At 40.5% G+C, this 18,907-nt stretch overlaps 1 protein-coding gene across 6 annotated transcripts in view; it reads left to right on the top strand.

Annotated features, from left to right (window-relative positions):
• The window catches only part of CDC25C (cell division cycle 25C), a 31,756-nt gene extending 13,933 nt beyond the window's left edge, over window positions 1-17,823 (top strand). For 3 of the 6 annotated variants that reach the window (XM_069483693.1, XM_069483690.1, XM_069483689.1), the window contains exons 7-14: window positions 2,977-3,126; window positions 11,487-11,639; window positions 12,894-12,995; window positions 13,856-13,918; window positions 15,845-15,943; window positions 16,488-16,621; window positions 16,866-16,977; window positions 17,174-17,823. In XM_069483693.1, coding sequence (XP_069339794.1) covers window positions 2,977-3,126; window positions 11,487-11,639; window positions 12,894-12,995; window positions 13,856-13,918; window positions 15,845-15,943; window positions 16,488-16,621; window positions 16,866-16,977; window positions 17,174-17,323 — 963 coding nt within the window. In that variant the 3' untranslated portion in view covers window positions 17,324-17,823. Of the gene's footprint in view, window positions 1-2,976; window positions 3,133-11,486; window positions 11,640-12,893; window positions 12,996-13,855; window positions 13,919-15,844; window positions 15,944-16,487; window positions 16,622-16,865; window positions 16,978-17,173 lie in introns of all 6 variants that reach the window. The other 3 variants (XM_069483688.1, XM_069483691.1, XM_069483694.1) reach the window with 3 other exon arrangements.
• The last annotated feature ends 1,084 nt before the right edge of the window (window positions 17,824-18,907 follow it).

Here is an 18,907-nt window from a genome sequence, read left to right as displayed (position 1 = left end):
CGATCCACCCGCCTCGGCCTCCCAGAGTGCTAGGATTACAGGCGTGAGCCACCGCGCCCGGCCCTGATTTGAGTTCTTGAGCATAAATGTTTACCTACAGTTCAGAGTTTTCTCTTGGCCGGGCGCGGTGGCTCACGCCTGTAATCCTAGCACTCTGGGAGGCCGAGGCGGGTGGATCGCTCAAGGTCAGGAGTTCGAGACCAGCCTGAGCAAGAGTGAGACCCCCGTCTCTACTAAAAATAGAAAGAAATTATATGGACAACTAAAATATATATATACAAAAAATTAGCCGGGCATGGTGGCGCATGCCTGTAGTCCCAGCTACTCGGGAGGCTGAGGCAGTAGGATCGCTTAAGCCCAGGAGTTTGAGGTTGCCGTGAGCTAGACTGACGCCACGGCACTCACTCTAGCCCGGGCAACAGAGTGAGACTCTGTCTCAAAAAAAAAAAAAAAAACAGAGTTTTCTCTTTATGATTAGTACCAAGAATTATAATTACTGGCTCAAAGATATAAATATTTTGAAGGTTTTGATATATATTCCAGATTCTTCTATACAAAGGTATTTACATTTTCTTCTTCTTCTTTTTTTTTTTTTTTTTTTTTTGAGACAGGGTATTGCTCTGTTGCCCTGGGTAGAGTGCAGTGGTGTCATCATAGCTCACAGCAACCTCAATCTCCTGGGCTCAAAGCGATCTTCCTGCCTCAGCCTCCCAAGTATCTGGGATTGCAAGCGCAATGCGACCATGCCTGGCTAATTTTTTCTGGTTTTGGTAGAGGCTGGTCTCAAACTTCCAACCTCAGGGGATCCTCCAGCCTCGGCCTCCCAGAGTGCTAGGATTACAGGCATGAGCCACTGCACCTGGCCAAGAATTTACATTTTTATGAGCAATTCCTATTTCATGGGATTTGTCATCATTTTTTATAAAATTACTATTTAGATGAAATATGTTATTTTATATTATAAATAATTAGTAGTGATTTGATGTGGCTATTACCCATGTATATTTTCTCTAATGAATGATTGTATCCCTTGTCCATTTAGCTAATGGGGTCTTAACTTACGCGGATACTCATTTGCTTTCCATATACTGTGGACACCAGAGATTTGGATTCTTCGTGCTCATCTCAACCCTAGGGGAAAGCCATTTTAGTATGGCCTATCTGAAGTAGATAAAGTTGATCATATTTTAGATTTTTTTATTTCTGGGATAGAGGGAAGACTTGGAGCATGGTTAATTTCTAGATAGTCTTATATGTGTATGTGATTTTTTAAATTGTGTTATATATAATATTTTACCATTTTAACCAATTTTGAGTATATAATCTAGTGACATTAAGTATATTCATAATATTGTGAGACATCACCACAGTCTATTTCCAGAATTTTTTCATTATTCAAAACAGAAGCTCTATTTTTTTGTTGTTGTTTTTTTGCCAGCTGCCTTTGAAGAGACAAAACAGAAGCTCTATATCCATCGAATGATAACTCCCCATCCTTCTCTCTGCTCAGCCCATGATAAACCTCATTCTATTTTCTGTCTGTATGAATCTAGCAACTCTAGGTACCTCATATAAGTGGAATCATATAATATTTTGTCCTTTTTGTCTGGCTTATTTCATTTAGCATAACATCTTCAAAGTTTATGTTGTAGCATGTTTCAGAATTTCATTCCTTTATATGGCTGAATAATACTCCATTGTATGTGTATATCATATTTTGGTTTTTTGGCTATTGTGAATAACACAGCTATGAATATAGGTATACAAATACCTGTTTGAATCCCTGCTTTCAGTTCTTCAGGGTGTACACCCAGAAGTGGAATTGCTGGATCATTTGGTAATTCTGTGTTTAATTTTTTGAAGAACCATCACACTGTTATCCATAGAGGGTGTACCCTTTTACATTCCCACTAGCAATCTACAAGTACTTCTTGTTTTTATAGTAGCCATCCTAATGGGTATAAAGTGGTATCTTATTGTGATTTTGATTTGCATTTCCTAATGATTACTTATGATGAGTATATTTTGATGTGCTTATAGGCCGTTTGCATATCTTCTTTGGAGAAATGTCTGTTCAAGACCTGTTTGGTTTTTGTTGTTTTGTTATTATTGAGTTGTAGGAGCTCTTTTTTATTTTTCTGAGGCAGAGTCTTGCTCTGTTGCCTGGGCTAGAGTGCCGTGGCGTCAGCCTAGCTTACAGCAACCTCAACCTCCTGGGTTCAAGAAATCCTCTTGCCTCAGCCTCCCAAGTAGCTGGGACTACAGGTGAGCACCACCACGCCTGGCTAATTTTTTCTATTTTTAGTAGAGACAGGGGCTCTTGCTCAGGCTGGTTGCGAGCTCCTGAACTCAAGCGATCCTCCTGCCTCAGCCTCCCAGAGTGCTAGGATTACAGGCATCAGCCACTGTGCCTGGCCAGGAGTTCTTTATATATTCTGATATTAAGACCTTGTCAGATATATGATTTGCAAATATTTTCTCCTATCCTGTGGGTTGCCTTTTCACTTTCATTTTTTTCTTTTTAGAGACAAAGTCTCACTGTGTTGTCAGGCTGGAGTGTAGTGGTGCCATCAAACTCCTGGGCTCAAGCGATTCTCTTGCTAGGACTACAGGCATGCACCACCATGCCTAGCTAATTTGTGTGTGTGTGTGTACGCGCGCGCGCGTGTGTGTAGAGGCAGGGTCTCACTATGTTGCCCAGGGTGGTCTAGAACTCCTGGCCTCAAGTGATTGTCCTGCCTCCCCTATTCACTTTTTTAATAGTAACCTTTGACACATAAAAGGTTTTCATTTTGGTGAAGACCAATTTATCCATTTTTTTCTTTTGTTATCCATGTTTTTGGTATCCTTATCCAAATCCAGTGTCACGAAGCTTTTCTCTTATGTTTTCTTCTAAGAGTTTTATAGTTTTAGCTCTTACATTTAGGTCTTTGATATATTTTGAATAGTTTTTAACGTTGTCAATATACTTGATAGGACAATGGAAACTTGGTGGAAAGTGAAATGAAATATCTGGGCAGTCCCATTGCTACTGTCCCAAAAGCAGATAAAAGTCCAGACCTAGGAGAAGACCAGGCAGAAGAGATTTCAGATGAATTGATGGGGTTTTCCCTGGAAGATCAAGAGGCCAAGGTAAAGTATTCTCTGATACTATCTTTGCATTCTTCATGTTCTTTCATTCTGTTAAAAGAAAAACTTTAGATGAATTAAATTTAGCAGAATTTATTTGACCAAAGAATGATTAGTGAAATGGGCATCCCTCAGAACCAGAACAGATTCCATGAAACTCTAATCTACCGCATGGTCAGGCAGCATCACGTGGACTGAAAACGGAAGTGAAGTATGGAAAACGGAAGGGAGGTCTATAGACAGCATGGTTGGTTACAGCCCAGTGTTTGCCACATTTGAACCTGGTTTGAACAGTAGGTCGTTTGCAATTGACTGAAGCTCAGCTGCTGTTACTGTCTGAGACTCAGCTATTTGTTACAAAAGTATACTCCTAACTTAGGCGTTCAGTTTATGCACTAACTTAGATTGCAATTTGTTATGTAAGGACTCAAGTACAGAGGCATCCTCAGGACAAATTTAGTTTAATTTAACAATTCGTTCTTGAATAAACTATATTGTATGTCTAATATGTTACAGCCACTGTACAAAAAGCTAAGGCTGCAGAGATCAAGAAGGTGTGGTCTTTAGACTCTAAGAGCTACCTGATTGACAGGGTGTCAGGTCACCATGGGAATCTTCTTACTGTTGGGTGAGCAGGTTCCAGTGAGTAGTTTGAATAGATCACCATCAAAGTAATCTGGTATAAGTGATACCTCCAGAATAACAGTAATGTTTAGAATATACCTAAGATGATTTCTCAGATATTTTATAATATATTCGTTTGTTTCCTTTTATCCTCTCCATATCTGAAGCCTGTGGCTTATAGGCTATATACTGATATGCCAAAGACAGTTTCTGAGGCATTTAGCATTTCTCAGTCAACTTCATTTCTGTAAAACAAGTAGGATTGTGGGTATGTGTTTATTTTTTAACTTATTCATTTTACAAGGCAAATATGGTATAGTGAAGTTAGGCCACCTAGATTCTAGTCCTCATTGTCTTATTTACCAGTGATATGACCATTTGCAAGACAATTAACCACGTTAGGCCTCAGTTTTTAATTTATAAAATGGAGAACAGAATAATTTTTTAAAAACCCCCAATAGGATTATTATAAATATGAAAAACCACACACACACACACACAGACACACACACAAATTATGACTATATGTGGTGAAGGATGTGTTAGTTTATTTGTGATAACCATTACACAATGTATACATAAATCATCACATATACCTTGAATATATATAATTTTTGTCAGTTATACCTCAATAAAACTGGAAAAAATGTTTTTGTTTGTTTTTTGGGGAATAAAAATTTTTTTAGGCTGAGTGCAGTGGCTTATACCTGTAATCCTAGCACTCTGGGAGGCCGAGGTGGGAGGATCACTTGAGGTCAGGAGTTAGCCTGAGCAAGAGTCAGATCTTTTTTTTTTTTTTTTTTTTTTTTTTTTTTTTTGAGACAGAGTCTCGCTTTGTTGCCCGGGCTAGAGTGCCGTGGCGTCAGCCTAGCTCACAGCAACCTCAAACTCCTGGGCTTAAGCGATCCTACTGCCTCAGCCTCCCGAGTAGCTGGGACTACAGGCATGCGCCACCATGCCCGGCTAATTTTTTTCTATATATATTTTTAGCTGTCCATATAATTTCTTTCTATTTTTAGTAGAGATGGGGTCTCGCTCTTGCTCAGGCTGGTCTCGAACTCCTGAGCTCAAACGATCCGCCCACCTCGGCCTCCCAGAGTGCTAGGATTACAGGCGTGAGCCACCGCGCCCGGCCGCAAGAGCCAGATCTTGTCTCTATAAAAAATAGAAAAATTAGCCGGGCTTGGTGGTATGCACCTATAGTCCCAGCTACTCGGGAGGCTGAGGCAGGAGGACGACTTGAGCCAAAGAGTTTGAGGTTGCTGTGAGCTATGATGACACCACTGCGCTCTAGCCAGGATGACAGAGCAAGACTCTGTCTCCTAAAAAAATTTTTTTTTACAAAGCAGTTTGTAGTACAGTACTGTCCCCTATCCATGAAAGATATGTTCCAAGACCCTCAGTGGATGCCTGAAACTGTGGATAGTACTGAACCCTATAAATGCTATGTTTTCCTGTACATGCATACCTGTGATAAAGTTTAGTTTTTAATTAGGCAGAGTAAGAGATTAACAATAATACCTAATAATAAAATAGAACCATTCTAACAATACACTGTAATAAAAGTTATGTGAATGTGGTCTTTCTCTCAAAATACTATAATATTTTCAGGCCACCGTTGAACACAGCTAAGTGAGACCATGGAAATCGAAACCATGGATAAGTGGGAACTACTATACTCCACATACTTAATTATTATTTATTTATTTAGAGACAGATTCTCGCTCTGTTGCCCTGGCCAGAGTGCAGTGGGATCATCATAGCTCACAGCAACCTAAAACTCCTGAGCTCAAGTGATCCTCCTGCCTCAGCCTCTGGAGTAGCTAAGACTATAGGCAAGTGCCACCACACCTGGCTAAGTTTTCTTTTTTTGTAGAGATGGGTTCTCGCTCTCGCTCAGGCTGATCTGGAACTCCTGGTCTCAAGCAATCCTCCTGCTTCAGCCTCCCAAAGTGCTAGCATTACAGGCGTGAGCCACGATGCCCAACTTCGCATACTTTATTATTAATAAAAACTAAGTGATCACAACATTTACTAATATGTGCCTTATTAAGACTATTAAGATTCCTAATTTTCATGAATTTTTATGTATATTTTTTCTAGTCAAAAAGATTGACAAAGTAAGCAATTCAACCAATAAATAAAAAGATATGACATTTTGTCAAAAGTGCTGTGAATGACAGGGTGATGTGAAAAAAGGATGTAGGCGTTTGGGAGGGTGCTGCTTTTGGTTTTACCCTGAGTAACTGGAGAAATGGTGACACTGCAATGAATTTGAAAGGGAGAGTGGATTCAAAGGGAATGGATATGTTCTCTTTTGGACATTTGAGTTAGAGATCAGGAAATTTAAATGGAAATACTAAATGATGATTTTAAACCATCAGGACTAGAAATGTACATTTCAGGGCCAGCTGCATAGAGGAGAAAATGAAGGCTAATGACTAAGTTTAAAGCAAAAAGAGATTGTGAAGAAAGAGTGATAGCCACTGAGAAGACTGATAATGAAAGTAGAGACACACAGGAATAGTATCAGTCAAGAATCAGAAAAGAGAGATCTAGGACACAATGATCTTTAGTTTTCTTGTGAAATGAGTTGGAAAGTATTCCCTCCTATTTTTTGGAAGTATTTACGGAGAATTGATATTAATTCTTTAAATGTTTGATAGAATTCATTAGCGAAATCTTCTAGGCCTGGGTTGTTCTTTGTGAGAAGTTCTTAAATTATTAGTTCAATCTCTTTACTTTTTATGGGTCTCGTCAGATTTTCTATTTCTTTTTGAGTCAGTTTCAGTAGTTTTTGTCTCTTTAGGAATTTGTCCATTTTGTCTAAAGTGGTCTCATTTGTTGGCATACAGTTATTCATAGTATTCCCTTTTAGTCTTTTTTATTTCTGTGAGCTTGGTAGTAATGTCCTCTTTTTCATTCCTGATTTTAGCAATTTGAGCCTTCTCTCTTTTTTTCTTGGTCATGCTAACTAAAGGTTTGTCAATTTTGTTGATCTTTTCAAAGAACCAACTTTTGGTTCTGTTGTTTTTCTCTATTGTTTTTCTGTTCTCTGCTTTATCAAGTTCTGCTCTAATCTTTTTTATTTCCTTCCCTTTGCTTGCTTTGGATTTAATTTCCTCTTGGGTAGAAAGTTAGGCAATTGATTTGAGATCTTTTTTTATTTTAGGCATTTGCAGCTCTAAATTTCTCTCTAAGCATTATTTTAGCTACATCCCATAAGCTTTGGTATGTTGTGTCTTCATTTTCATTCATCTCAAAGTATATTCTAACTTCCCTTGTGATTTCTTCTTTGACACACTGGTTATTCAGGAATGTATTGTTTAATTTTCACATATTCGTAAATTTTCCAGATTTTTTTCTTATTGATTTCTAATTTTATTCCATTGTAATTAGGGAATGTACTTTGTGTGATTTCAATCTTTTTAAGTTTATTGAGGCTTGTTCATATTCAAGCATATGCTCTATCCTAGGGAATGTGCCATGAATACTTGAGAAGAATGTGTATTCTACTGTTATTGTGTACAGTGTTCTATAGATATGTTAGATCTAAGTTGGTTTATAATATTGTTTAGTTTCTGAGCTTTCTAAAAATGGTACCATAGTAACCGTGACCATTACTGGCCACCTTGTTATTCTTACACGGGACATTTGCATTTGTTGTTCCTTCAGCCTGAAACACTCTTCCCCTAGGCAATGGACAATTTTCTCCCTTATTTCAGTCTCATCTCTGCACATATGTCTTATAAGGACCTTTCCTGACAAGCTTTCCACCCCTATATTTTTTCTACCTTTTTATCCTTCTTTATGGCACTTATCACTATGTAAAGTACAGAGTATATTTATTCATTTGTTTGTTTCTTCCCCTCTTTTATTCATTGCTACATCACCTAGTAGGTACTCAAAAAATATCAGGCAGTTATGTGAATATGGAAGTCAAAGCAGAAATTTGTGAGTCATCAGCCTACGGGAAAATTTAAATTCATGGCTAGAAGAAATTACCTATGTAGCCGTAGGAGAGAAAAGGGCCAGGACCTAGCCCCGATGAACCCAACATCTATTATAGGTTTGATAGGTAAGAAGGGTCCACAAAGAAGACTGAGAAGGAGCAACAGAGAGGTAGCAACATCATGGTTCTTTTGGTATAAGCATTGCCTATATTAGAACTGAACAACTTAAAGAGTAGGAAGCGCCATTGAAGCCAGCAGAGATGGAGTAGCCAACTCAGTGGAAACAAAAAGATACATGGCTAGAGAAGTGACTGTCAGATACAGCAGCATGAAGAAATCAAGATTGTTGATAACCTTGACAAGAGCAGTAGAGTGGTGCAGACAGAAGCCAGGCTTATGTGTACTGAAGAGCGTATAAGCCATGAGAAAATGGTGATGCCACCCCACTTAAAAGAATAATTATTTTTCAATTAAGCCTTTTTATAAAACATGCAGATAGGATTCAGCTTACTAAGTTTCCCTCTCTTCTTTCTGGCTTTTTCAGTGCTTAAAGCTCCCAGATTTGGAAAGTATCCAGTGATTTCTTGGCCGGGCTCCGTGGCTCATGCCTGTAATCCTAGCACTCTGGGAGGCTGAGGTGGGTGGATCGCTCAAGGTCAGGAGTTCGAGACCAGCCTGAGCAACAGTGAGACCCCGTCTCTACTAAAAAAAAAAAAAAAAAAAAAAATAGAAAGAAATTATTTGGCCAACTAAAATATACATAGAAAAAATTAGCCGGGCATGGTGGTGCATGCCTGTAGTCCCAGCTACCCAGGAGGCTGAGGCAGTAGGATCGCTTAAGCCCAGGAGTTTGAGGTTGCTGTGAGCTAGGCTGATGCCACAGCACTCACTCTAGCCTGGGCAACAAAGCAAGACTCTGTCTCAAAAAAAAAAAAGAAAGTATCCAGTGATTTCTTAAAGAAAGAAAATTATTAATGGGTAGATGTTGAATGCAATCTAACCCAGCTGGTCCTGGAATCTTCCCATACCAGCTTCTGGGAGCTAGGAAACTTCTAACTAGCTAGATAAAGCTAATGCACCATCATCATCATCCTTCCATGACTTAGCACTTATATTCTTTGCAATAAGTTTCCATTTCTTTTCATATGAACTGTATCAGAAAGTCTCTGTCAGAACAGTAGTAGCTGTTTCTGCTTATGAAAGTAGTTTTCTGCTATTATTTGTTTTTGGCATCATGTCCCTGAACTATATGAAACCCAAAAAGATATTTATCACCTTAATTTTCACCATCATAATAGCTACCAAGAACCTAAAGCATCAGTACAACAGAAGAGATTCAATAAAAAGACCCGGCCGGGCGCGGTGGCTCACGCCTGTAATCCTAGCACTCTGGGAGGCCGAGGCGGGTGGATCGCTCAAGGTCAGGAGTTCGAGACCAGCCTGAGCAAGAGTGAGACCCCGTCTCTACTAAAAATAGAAAGAAATTATATGGACAACTAAAATATATATATACAAAAAAATTAGCCGGGCATGGTGGCGCATGCCTGTAGTCCCAGCTATTCGGGAGGCTGAGGCAGTAGGATCGCTTAAGCCCAGGAGTTTGAGGTTGCTGTGAGCTAGGCTGACGCCACGGCACTCACTCTAGCCCGGGCAACAGAGTGAGACTCTGTCTCAAAAAAATAAATAAATAAAATAAAAAGACCCATGCACATATGGTCAATTGATAATTCAACCAAGATACAAAGGCAGTTAAATGGAGGACATATAGTCTTTTCAACATATTGTGCTAGTGCAATTGGAAATCCATATGTTAAAAAATTAAAATACTTCAACCCATACCTCACATCATATACAAAAGTTAGCACAAAAGGATCATAGCTCTAAATGTAAAACTGTATTTATTTATTTTTTAGAGACAGGGTCTTGCTCTGTTGCCCAAGCTGGAGTGCAGTGGCCCAATCATAGCTCACTATAACTTCAAACTCCTGGGCTCAAGCTGTCCTCCTGCCTCAGCCTCCCAAGTAGCTAGGAACAAAGGCACACACCACTTTACTTGGCTAATTTTTAATATTTTTTAGAGATGGGGGGGTCTCACTATGTTGCCCAGGCGGGTCTTCAACTCCTGACCTCAAGCGATCCTCTTGCCTCAGCCTCACAAAGTGCTGGGATTACAGGCATGAGCCACCATACCCGGCCTAAAACTTCAAGCTACACTATAAAACACCTGAAGAAAACAGGAGAAAAATTTTGTGACCTTAGTTTAGGCAAGGATTTCTTAGATACAATGCTAAAAAAAAGTAGGTATATTTCATTAGCTAATTAATTCCAAACTCTTATTAAAATGAATCCTTAGCTTAATAATTATGGTGTATTCTAGAGAGGCTCTTTTTGAAATTCTGATCTGGCTTTCCCCTGCCTTCTTCTCAAGGAAAAATTGAAGTAGTGTGAAGGCAACTCTGTCACGGAGACTGGGCCACCAGCTCCCCAGCCCCTCATCACATCTTTTCTCCTGCTCTACCTTTGGTTTTTCCATCCCTCCATCATTGGCCTCATGGCCTTGACTATATCTCTTCACTTCTTCCTTTTAAGCTTTGGCTCCTGCTGCTGCCTGATTATTTCTCCATTTTCCAAGTTAGTCTACAGGAGAGGGAACCTGATTGGCCCAAATTATTTTCCTTACTCTAGACCACTTAAATAGGTGTGTTCAATCAACAGTATGTTCCAGTCATCAGTGGCTGGGGGGTAGGGTGGATGAGGGGACATAGGGATGGTTGGCAGGAGTCCAAGGGGAAAGGTTGAGAATACTGGTATGTAAAATACGGACTGTACCATCAGCTGGTATCATGAGCAAGAGAGTTTTCCTTAGACAGGACCATGGGTGTAACAGCATAATAGCCATAGTTATTGTAAAGATTTTAAAATATCGATGTTCTTATTTTCTTCTCCCAGGGACCATTTATCATCAACCTGTCTTCCAGTTACGGCTCTTATTGTCTAGCCCCCTCCTAAATCAATCCATAACAGGTAGTGAGGTGAGTGTTTAGAAAAGGAGCTTTTGCCTATTATCTAGGCCACAGGTAGAAGTCCCAAGGTAGCTGGGAACAGAGGATATAGACTCTTGGATTACCTGGAAGTTGTTATCAGAAGTCTTTTAATAGATCCCCCTGTCTCTGGATATAACACCCCAATCATGCCTTTTTCTTTCCCATTAATAACTCTTTTATAAGAAGCCTGAATGATATTTTTCTCCTCCCTTAAAGAAACTGGTACCAAAAAAGTGACACATATATATGCTGCTTGGTATTTTTTTTTACCTGGCTAACTTTTTTGGCTTTTCATCTTTAGGTTTGTTAGGGTCCTTAAATCATGATTGTCAATGTCCTAAGATCCCAAAGAGAAACTAGACTTAGGTTTGGTTTTTATCACATGACTGGAGGAACTGCACTTAATTTGATTTCTTCCACAAGAATAGTTGCACCTAAGACAATCGCTGCAGAATTTGGCTTTTATAGTTAAAATAGCTGAGGGGGATGGAATGTCATCCAGTCCAAGTAGAAAGATGTTAATGAGAACCAGAGGATGGGTTGCTTATCTAGGTCTTCTCAAACTTGAGAAATTACCTATCTTGTTAAAATGCAGATTTTAATACAGTAGGTCTGAGGTGTGGCCTAATATCTGGAATTCTGTGTTTCAAACAAGCCTCCCAGGAGACATTGATGCTGCTGGTTTGCAGACACACTTTGAGGAGTAAGAACTGAGAGGTTTGATATCCCCAAACAGGCATCGGTGAACAGAAGCTGCCTCTATCGCTCCCCTTCGATGCCAGAGAATTTGAACAGGGCAAGACTAAAGCAGGTGGTAAAATTCAAGGACAACCCAATACCAGATAAAGTAAAAAAGAAATATTGTTCTGGCCACAGAGAGCTCAGGAAGGTAAGAAGTGTTTAAGGTGAGTGCTTATCTTCTATCTCATGTCTTCTCTGCTTTTCTGGTATGAGGATGCTTTAGTATGCCTTTTTTGTCTTCTTCCTCTTATTTTTACTTTTATCTCTTTGTTCTTTCCATCTGTTTGTCTTTTCTATATCTGCATCAATATGGAAAACATTTAACAATAAATATCTGTGTTATACTTCCAGAAGTAATATCATCATACTGTCTTCCCAATCCTTTTTTTTTATTTTTTCTTTTTTTGAGACAGGGTCTCACTCTTGTCACCTGGGCTAGAGTGCTGTGGCGTCAGCCTTGCTCACAGCAACCTCAAACTCCTAGGCTCAAGCAATCCTCCTGCCTCAGCCTCCCAAGTATCTGGCACTACAGGCACTCGCCACCATGCCCAGCTAATTTTTACTATTTTTAGTAGAGATGGGGTCTTGAGGCTGGTCTTGAACTCCTGGCCTCAAGCAATCCTCCCTCCTCAGCCTCCCAGAGTGCTAGGATTGCAGGAGTGAACCACCATGCCCAGCTCCAATCCTCTTTTTAAAGATCTGAGAGAATACAAGGGAACTTGGATTGGTATGGATAGTTAGTGCTGTTTTCCATGCAGTCTGACAGAAACAGCATCTTATAACAGATTGGTTTGATGGAAAGTGACTCTGAAAAACTTAGCCCTCATCCTGTACCCTTCCTTTAAAAAAATTCTAAATATCTTTGGCTATTTTATGAAATCAATATATGATATTATAGAAGAATAGAAAATGCAAATAAGCAAAAAGAAGCCAATGTAAATACCCGTAATCCCAGAGGACTGAATAATTACTATTAACAATTCATATTCTTCCAGACATTTTTCTATGCAAATATATATTTTTTTCTTTTATTAAAGTAGTATTACAAAGTTCTTGTTTTTTAACCTACTTAGTGATATCATGAACTTATTTCTATGTCAGTATAATTAATCTACAGTGTACTTTGTGTTGTATAATAGTAATCTATAATGTGTGAGATATGATTTGTTTAACTAAGACCCTATTATCCAACATTTACTAGTAATAATGCTCTTATAAACCTGCTGGGATATCCATCCTTACAGAAAAATCTTTGTGTATATCTTTATTTCCTTAGAGGAACAAGTGGTATTATTAGATTAAAGGGTCTGTATATTGTTAATGAACCCCTAGCCCCCCAACCCCCAGTTTTTAAACCTTTAACATGAGAACCGGGGATGGGTAGGAATCTTGTCATTTGCAGGGTTTAGGCCTAAGGAAGACAGCCTCTCTCTGTGACATTAATATCCCTCAGATGCTGGAGGAAGATTCTAAGCAGGGGGATCTGACTGGTGATTTCTCCAAGGTGAGTTTCGTTATAACCATCCTATATTTCAGTGAGTCATTTCGGATCTGATTCTTTTCTTCTCTGTTTGCAGAGGACACTAGGTATAATTATGTATCCTTACCAGGTACTCTTTGATAACCTGAAAGTGCTCTAGGCCCTAAGCCTTTCCATTGAGCAAGTATTCTTCATTCACTGTGGGAAAATCTAGTCAGTGAGGAAAGTATGAGACTTTTTACCTTTTTTTCCTTTTAAAAATATTTTTTTAAATTGTATAAATAATATTGGTCATTACAGAAAAGGTAGAAAATGAAGGAATTTATCCCAAACCTTATCAGCGGGAGTAATTATTGCTTGGTATATATTCTCAAAGACTTTTTTCTATGTGTGTTCACAAACACATACACACATCCAAGTGCATTTTTTGTTTTTCCACAAAAATGTTTATACTATTTTGTGATCTGTTGGGGTTTTTCCCCCAATTTAATACTATATCAGGAGCATCTTTTAATGTCAATAAGCAGTTATACTTCATCATTTCATTGTTTTTAATAGCTACACATTATTTCATTTCAGGGCTGCTCATAATTTCTAGGTAAATCCCTTCTTATAGGATGTTTAGTTTTACACTTTTTCCTTGTGAACAATACTGAGATGGACATCTTGTAGGGAAATGTAAAACTCTGTGCATGTCCTTGATTGGTTCCTTAGGATCGATTCTTAGAAATGGAATTGCTGCATAAGCACATTATAGAGACCATTGATTTTTGAAGGCCTCTTGGGCTTTAAGAGTCATTTGGAAAGAAGGACAATGTATGAGTCTTGATCTCAAACTTGGGCGTGGAATACTTGCTGCTATTTCAGCTTTTGTATATTTCTAGGTGTGTGCACTGCCAACCGTGTCAGGGAGACACCAAGATCTGAAGTATGTCAACCCAGAAACAGTAAGCAGATTTCTGGAGATGGTAACTGGTTACATAAGCTGCCATCTGGTCTGTTCTGTCCCTAAAATCCTCACTTCCATTTGTATTTCTTTCACTGTGTTCACTCACATAGGCTCCTTATTCAATTAAAGCTGTATTAAAAGACTCTTTTGGCTGAGCGTGGTGGCTCATGTCTATAATCCCAGCACTTTGGGAGGCCAAGGCAGAAGGGTTGCTTGAGCCAAGGAGTTCAAGTCTAGCCTGAGCAACATAGTAAGACCCCATCTCTACAAAAACTAAGAAAAATTAGGTGGGCATGGTGGCATGCACCTGTAGTTCCAGCTACTCTGGATGCTGAGATGGGAGGATCGCTTGAGCCCAGGACTTTGAGGTTGCAGTGAGCTATGATGACACCACTGTACTCTAGCCCAGGCGATAGAGTGATGCCCTGTCTCAAAAAAAATGAGTTCATGATAAACATGTAGTGTTGTGATTAGCTTACTAAGACAGTATAAACATCTTTTTATACCAATAATAATATATCTAGATATCTATATTATCATTTTACTGGCTATATGATATTCTATTCTACTGACATGTATAATTTATTTTCCCAAACCCTGTTAGTGAATATTTAAATGATTTCTTTTTCTTTTTGAGACAGGGTCTTACTCTGTTGCCCGGGCTAGAGTGCAGTGGCACCATCATAGCTCACTGCAACCTCACACTCCTGGGCTCAAACAGCCCTCTGAGTAGATGGGACTACAGGCACATGCCACCAGCTTGGCTGATTTTTCTATTTTTTGTAGAGAAGGTTCTTGCCACTTTGCTCAGGCTATTCTTGAACTCCTGGCCTCAAGTGATCCACCCATCTCAGCCTCCCAAAGTACTAGAATTATAGGTGTGAGCCACTGCACCCAGCTTCTGATATTTTTATAACCTAAAATAATGCTAAGATGAATAGCATTGTGCCTACATCTTTGTGTACTTTTCTGTTTACTTAAGATGTTAGAAAAGAAATTGCTAAGTCGAAGTGTAATTGCATTTATTTTTATACGTATATACAAAGTTCCCTCCAGAAAGACTGAACCAACTACCAACTTACACTCCTACACTTAGTTTAAGTTTCGCCTTTCAGGTATCAACCTTACCTTTCCTTTCCTTTTCTTTTCTTTTCTTTTCTTGTTTTTTTAGACAGAGTCTCGCTCTGTTGCCCAGGCTAGAGTGCCGTGGTGTCAGCCTTGCTCACAACAACCTCAAACTCCTGGACTTAAGCAATCCTTCTGCCTCAGCCTCCCGAGCAGCTGGGGCCACAGGCATGCACCACCATGCCTAGCTAATTTTTTCTATATATTTTTTAGTTGTCTGGCTAATTTCTTTCTATTTTTTTTAGTAGAGACAGGGCCTTGCTCTTGCTCAGGCTGGTCTTGAACTCCTGACCTCGAGCGATCCTCCCGCCTTGGCCTCCCAGAGTGCTAGGATTATAGGCATGAGCCACCACACCCGGCCAACCTTTTCCTTCCATATCCTTTTCTGAAAAACTTGCTTTCTTCCTTTATAATGGCAAGTGGGGAACTGTTTCCCATCTCTTCCTACAAAATCAAGATCTCTAGCTGCTATCTCTGCCACTGCCGAAGCCCTAGGATGTCTCCTGAGAGGCTGATTCCAGCGATGCCTGCCCCCAGATGTGTAGCCTGAATATGGTCTTCCTTGGTGTCCCAGCAATAGCAGCTATTTTTGTTCTCTAAAAAGGCTACTTCCTGTTTCATCCTTTTTTGTGGGGTGGGGGTGAACCATTGCCACATTTCAAATATAGGATGACTTTGGAGGCTGGCAGACAGCAGAATCTGGGGTGACTAATGGGAACGTGCACATGAGGAACTGTATCATTGACTTTCTCTCTCAGAGTGGCAGTGAGCAAGCTGTTCAATCATTGTTTCTGTGCAGGTGGCTGCCTTACTGTTGGGGAAGTTCCAGGATCTGATTGAGAAGTTTTATATCATCGATTGCCGCTATCCATATGAGTACCTGGGTGGACACATCCAGGTGAGATTGTATTGTAGACATTCGTAGGGGGAAGGGGCTGGAGATAGCTTTTTATTTAGAAAAGTCTATGGACAAAGGGTCCTGTGAACACTAGAACCAAGGCAGAGATTATACGTTTGGAGCACATCAAAGCTGAAGTCCACATTCCTGTTTTAATTCTGTATATGTTGAGCAACTTACTTCCCCTTTCCCTCCTAGGCCAATCTGCCTCTTTTCTGTAGGAGCCAAGGGTTCCTACCTAGAAATAAAAATATTAATCCAAAGACTAAAAGCACTTTGAAATACTTACCGCTCGTGGACGACCCCTATACTTCTGGTGGTTCAGTTCTATGAACAGTCATTGTTCATAGAACAATACTACATACCTCGCTCTATACCAGGCCCTAGGGGTAGATATAGAGATGAACTTAGGTCCCTGCCCAGAAAGTGTTTATATTCTAGCTTTTCTGGCCCAAATGTACCAGGTTGGTATTCCAGTCATTTCTAAGTATTGGCGCTATCTACAAGCTCTGAGGAAATGTTTGTTAAAAATCCTCTTCTACAGGGAGCCTTAAACTTGTATAGTCAGGAAGAACTGTATAACTTCTTTCTGAAGAAGCCCATTGTCCCTGCGGACCCCCAGAAGAGAATAATCGTCGTGTTCCACTGTGAATTCTCCTCAGAGAGGGGTCCCCGCATGTGAGTCTACAGGGGCTGGGTAGGGCGGGTGATGGAAATGGATCTTGAGCTGGACTCCCAGACCAGTTCAGACAGACACTGACTGAGAGAATGCTCTCCACTAAGTCTGAAGAACGTTGGGGAGGTTGAAGGAAGGTGTTTCTATAATTCAAAAGTTTGGAGCAATAAAGGAAAAGGGATTGGGAATCCCTGGGATCCCAGCTTTCTTCTTTCCACCCCGCTGGTCTCTGGGTTTTCTCTAAAGGTGCCGCTCTCTGCGAGAAGAGGACAGGGCGCTGAACAAGTATCCTGCACTGCACTACCCAGAGCTGTATATCCTTAAAGGAGGCTACAGACACTTCTTTCCAGAATATATGGTAAAGGGGGGGCAAAGGGGGGAGCCTAGACTTGTGGGGGAGCCAACTTAGCGTGCAACTTGCAGAGCCTGCGAAGCGCTCCGAGAGGAAACCCTGCTGCTCTTTTTTAGCCACTACCAGCAGTGGCGTCTCTGTTATACTTACTGGGCAGAGTTCAAGGTCTAGAGAATCCCTTACTCTGTCCCCTACCTTTCAGGTGCTATGTGAACCACAGAGTTACTGCCCTATGCATCACCAGGACCACAAGGCTGAGCTGCTGAGGTGTCGAAGCCAGAACAAAGTGCGGGAAGGGGAGCGGCAGCTGCGGGAGCAAATTGCCCTCCTGGTGAAGGGCGAGAGCCAGTGATGACAGCAGCCACTGGCTGCTAAGGAGTCACTTAAAGACACTACGGAAATTCTGAGCAGAAACAGGGCCTCTTCTGGATGGCTAAACCCAATCCAGGCTAAACCCTGGATTGTTAAAAAGATACCTGCAACAGGCTACCGAACTATTGAAATTCCATTCCTGGGGATTGGTTAGGTTTCAGGAGAGCTGAACCCTGGGTGGTGGCTGAGTCTTGGAGCTGGCTTTGTAAGGCTGTAGCCTGGATTTGCATCGAGATTTGTGTTGCTTCAGGGAGCATCGAGATTTGTGTTCCTCTTCCCAACTACTCATGTCTTCTCACAAGCCAGCCAGCTGTTTCTGTCCCTGGGCTTCTGGCTATGCAAGAGAGTTGCCCACTTCTTTCTCTGTATTTTCCTTTGCTTCTCCCTCTCCCTTTTTTAAAATGGGAAAATAAGCACTGCAAAATGAGAGGTGTGATTGTGAGCCCAACCTGCTCCTAGATCTGTATAAGCAGGTGATCACCAAATTAAACTCCTTCAGACATAAAGGTGTAGCTGTCTTTATTCATGGCTGAGGCCAAGGTGCTTTTCTCTAAACCAGTAGTTGTCAAAGTGTGGACCCTGGACCGTCAGCATCATCTGAACTTGTTTGAAATGCAGATTTCCAGGCCCTACCCCAGACCTACTAAATTAGAACCTCTGAGGTTAGGGCTCAGAAATCTGGGTTTTTGAAAGACCTTTTCAGTCGATTCTGATGCATGCTAGCTAAGGCTGAGAACCACTACTCTAGAATTAAGGAAAACCTTCCAAACAGTATTCTTCAGCAATATCCTAGGCTTTACTCTTCTAGACCATTCCCTGGTATGAGTTATCTAAAAGTACACCCCAGACTGATCACCACGTGGTATCTAGGCTCAGAAAACCAAGATGATTGGCATTCTTTTTTTTTTTTTAGTTGTATTTTTTTTTCTATTTCATCTTATTGTTATGGGGGATATAGAATTGCAGGTTACATACGATGATCGGCATTCTTTAAGGCAGATGACAGATCTGAGTTGGGCTCTAAATGTTCCTTGTCTATAGCCTCAGTGGGGTTTTGACTTCTCCATTTCCCGAACTCTTTTCTCCACTCCCTTTCACATTCACAAAGATAAGTTTAGGATTCAGGATGGTTGGAAGTAGAGGTTTGTGATACAGGAAGATAGAAATAAAAGACAAAAGTACAAAGCAAGATCTGATAGACTTCAGGAAGACCTTTTATTTTTTATTTTATTTATTTATTTTTTGAGTCAGAGTGTCAGCCTAGCTCACAGCAACCTCAAACTCCTGGGTTCAAGGGATCCTCCTGCCTCAGCCTCCTGAGTAGCTGGGACTACAGGCACTCACCACCATGCCCGGCTAATTTTTTCTAGGTAACTTTTTTTTTTTCTATTTTTAGTAGAGACGGGAGTCTCGCTCTTGCTCGAGCTAGTCTCCAAGTCCTGACCTCAAGCGATCCTCCTGCCTTGACTTCCCAGAGAGCTAGGATTAGAGATGTGAGCCACCGCCCGAGCCAGGAAGACCTTTTAAACTGCATTCTTTAGCAATATCCCAGGCTTTTCTTTCT

Source organism: Eulemur rufifrons, chromosome 10 (assembly GCF_041146395.1).
Source record: "Eulemur rufifrons isolate Redbay chromosome 10, OSU_ERuf_1, whole genome shotgun sequence".
In the NCBI taxonomy this organism is placed as follows: Eukaryota; Metazoa; Chordata; class Mammalia; order Primates; family Lemuridae; genus Eulemur; species Eulemur rufifrons.
Note: the sequence above shows the minus strand (reverse complement) of the source record. Positions and strands in the feature narration are given on the sequence as shown.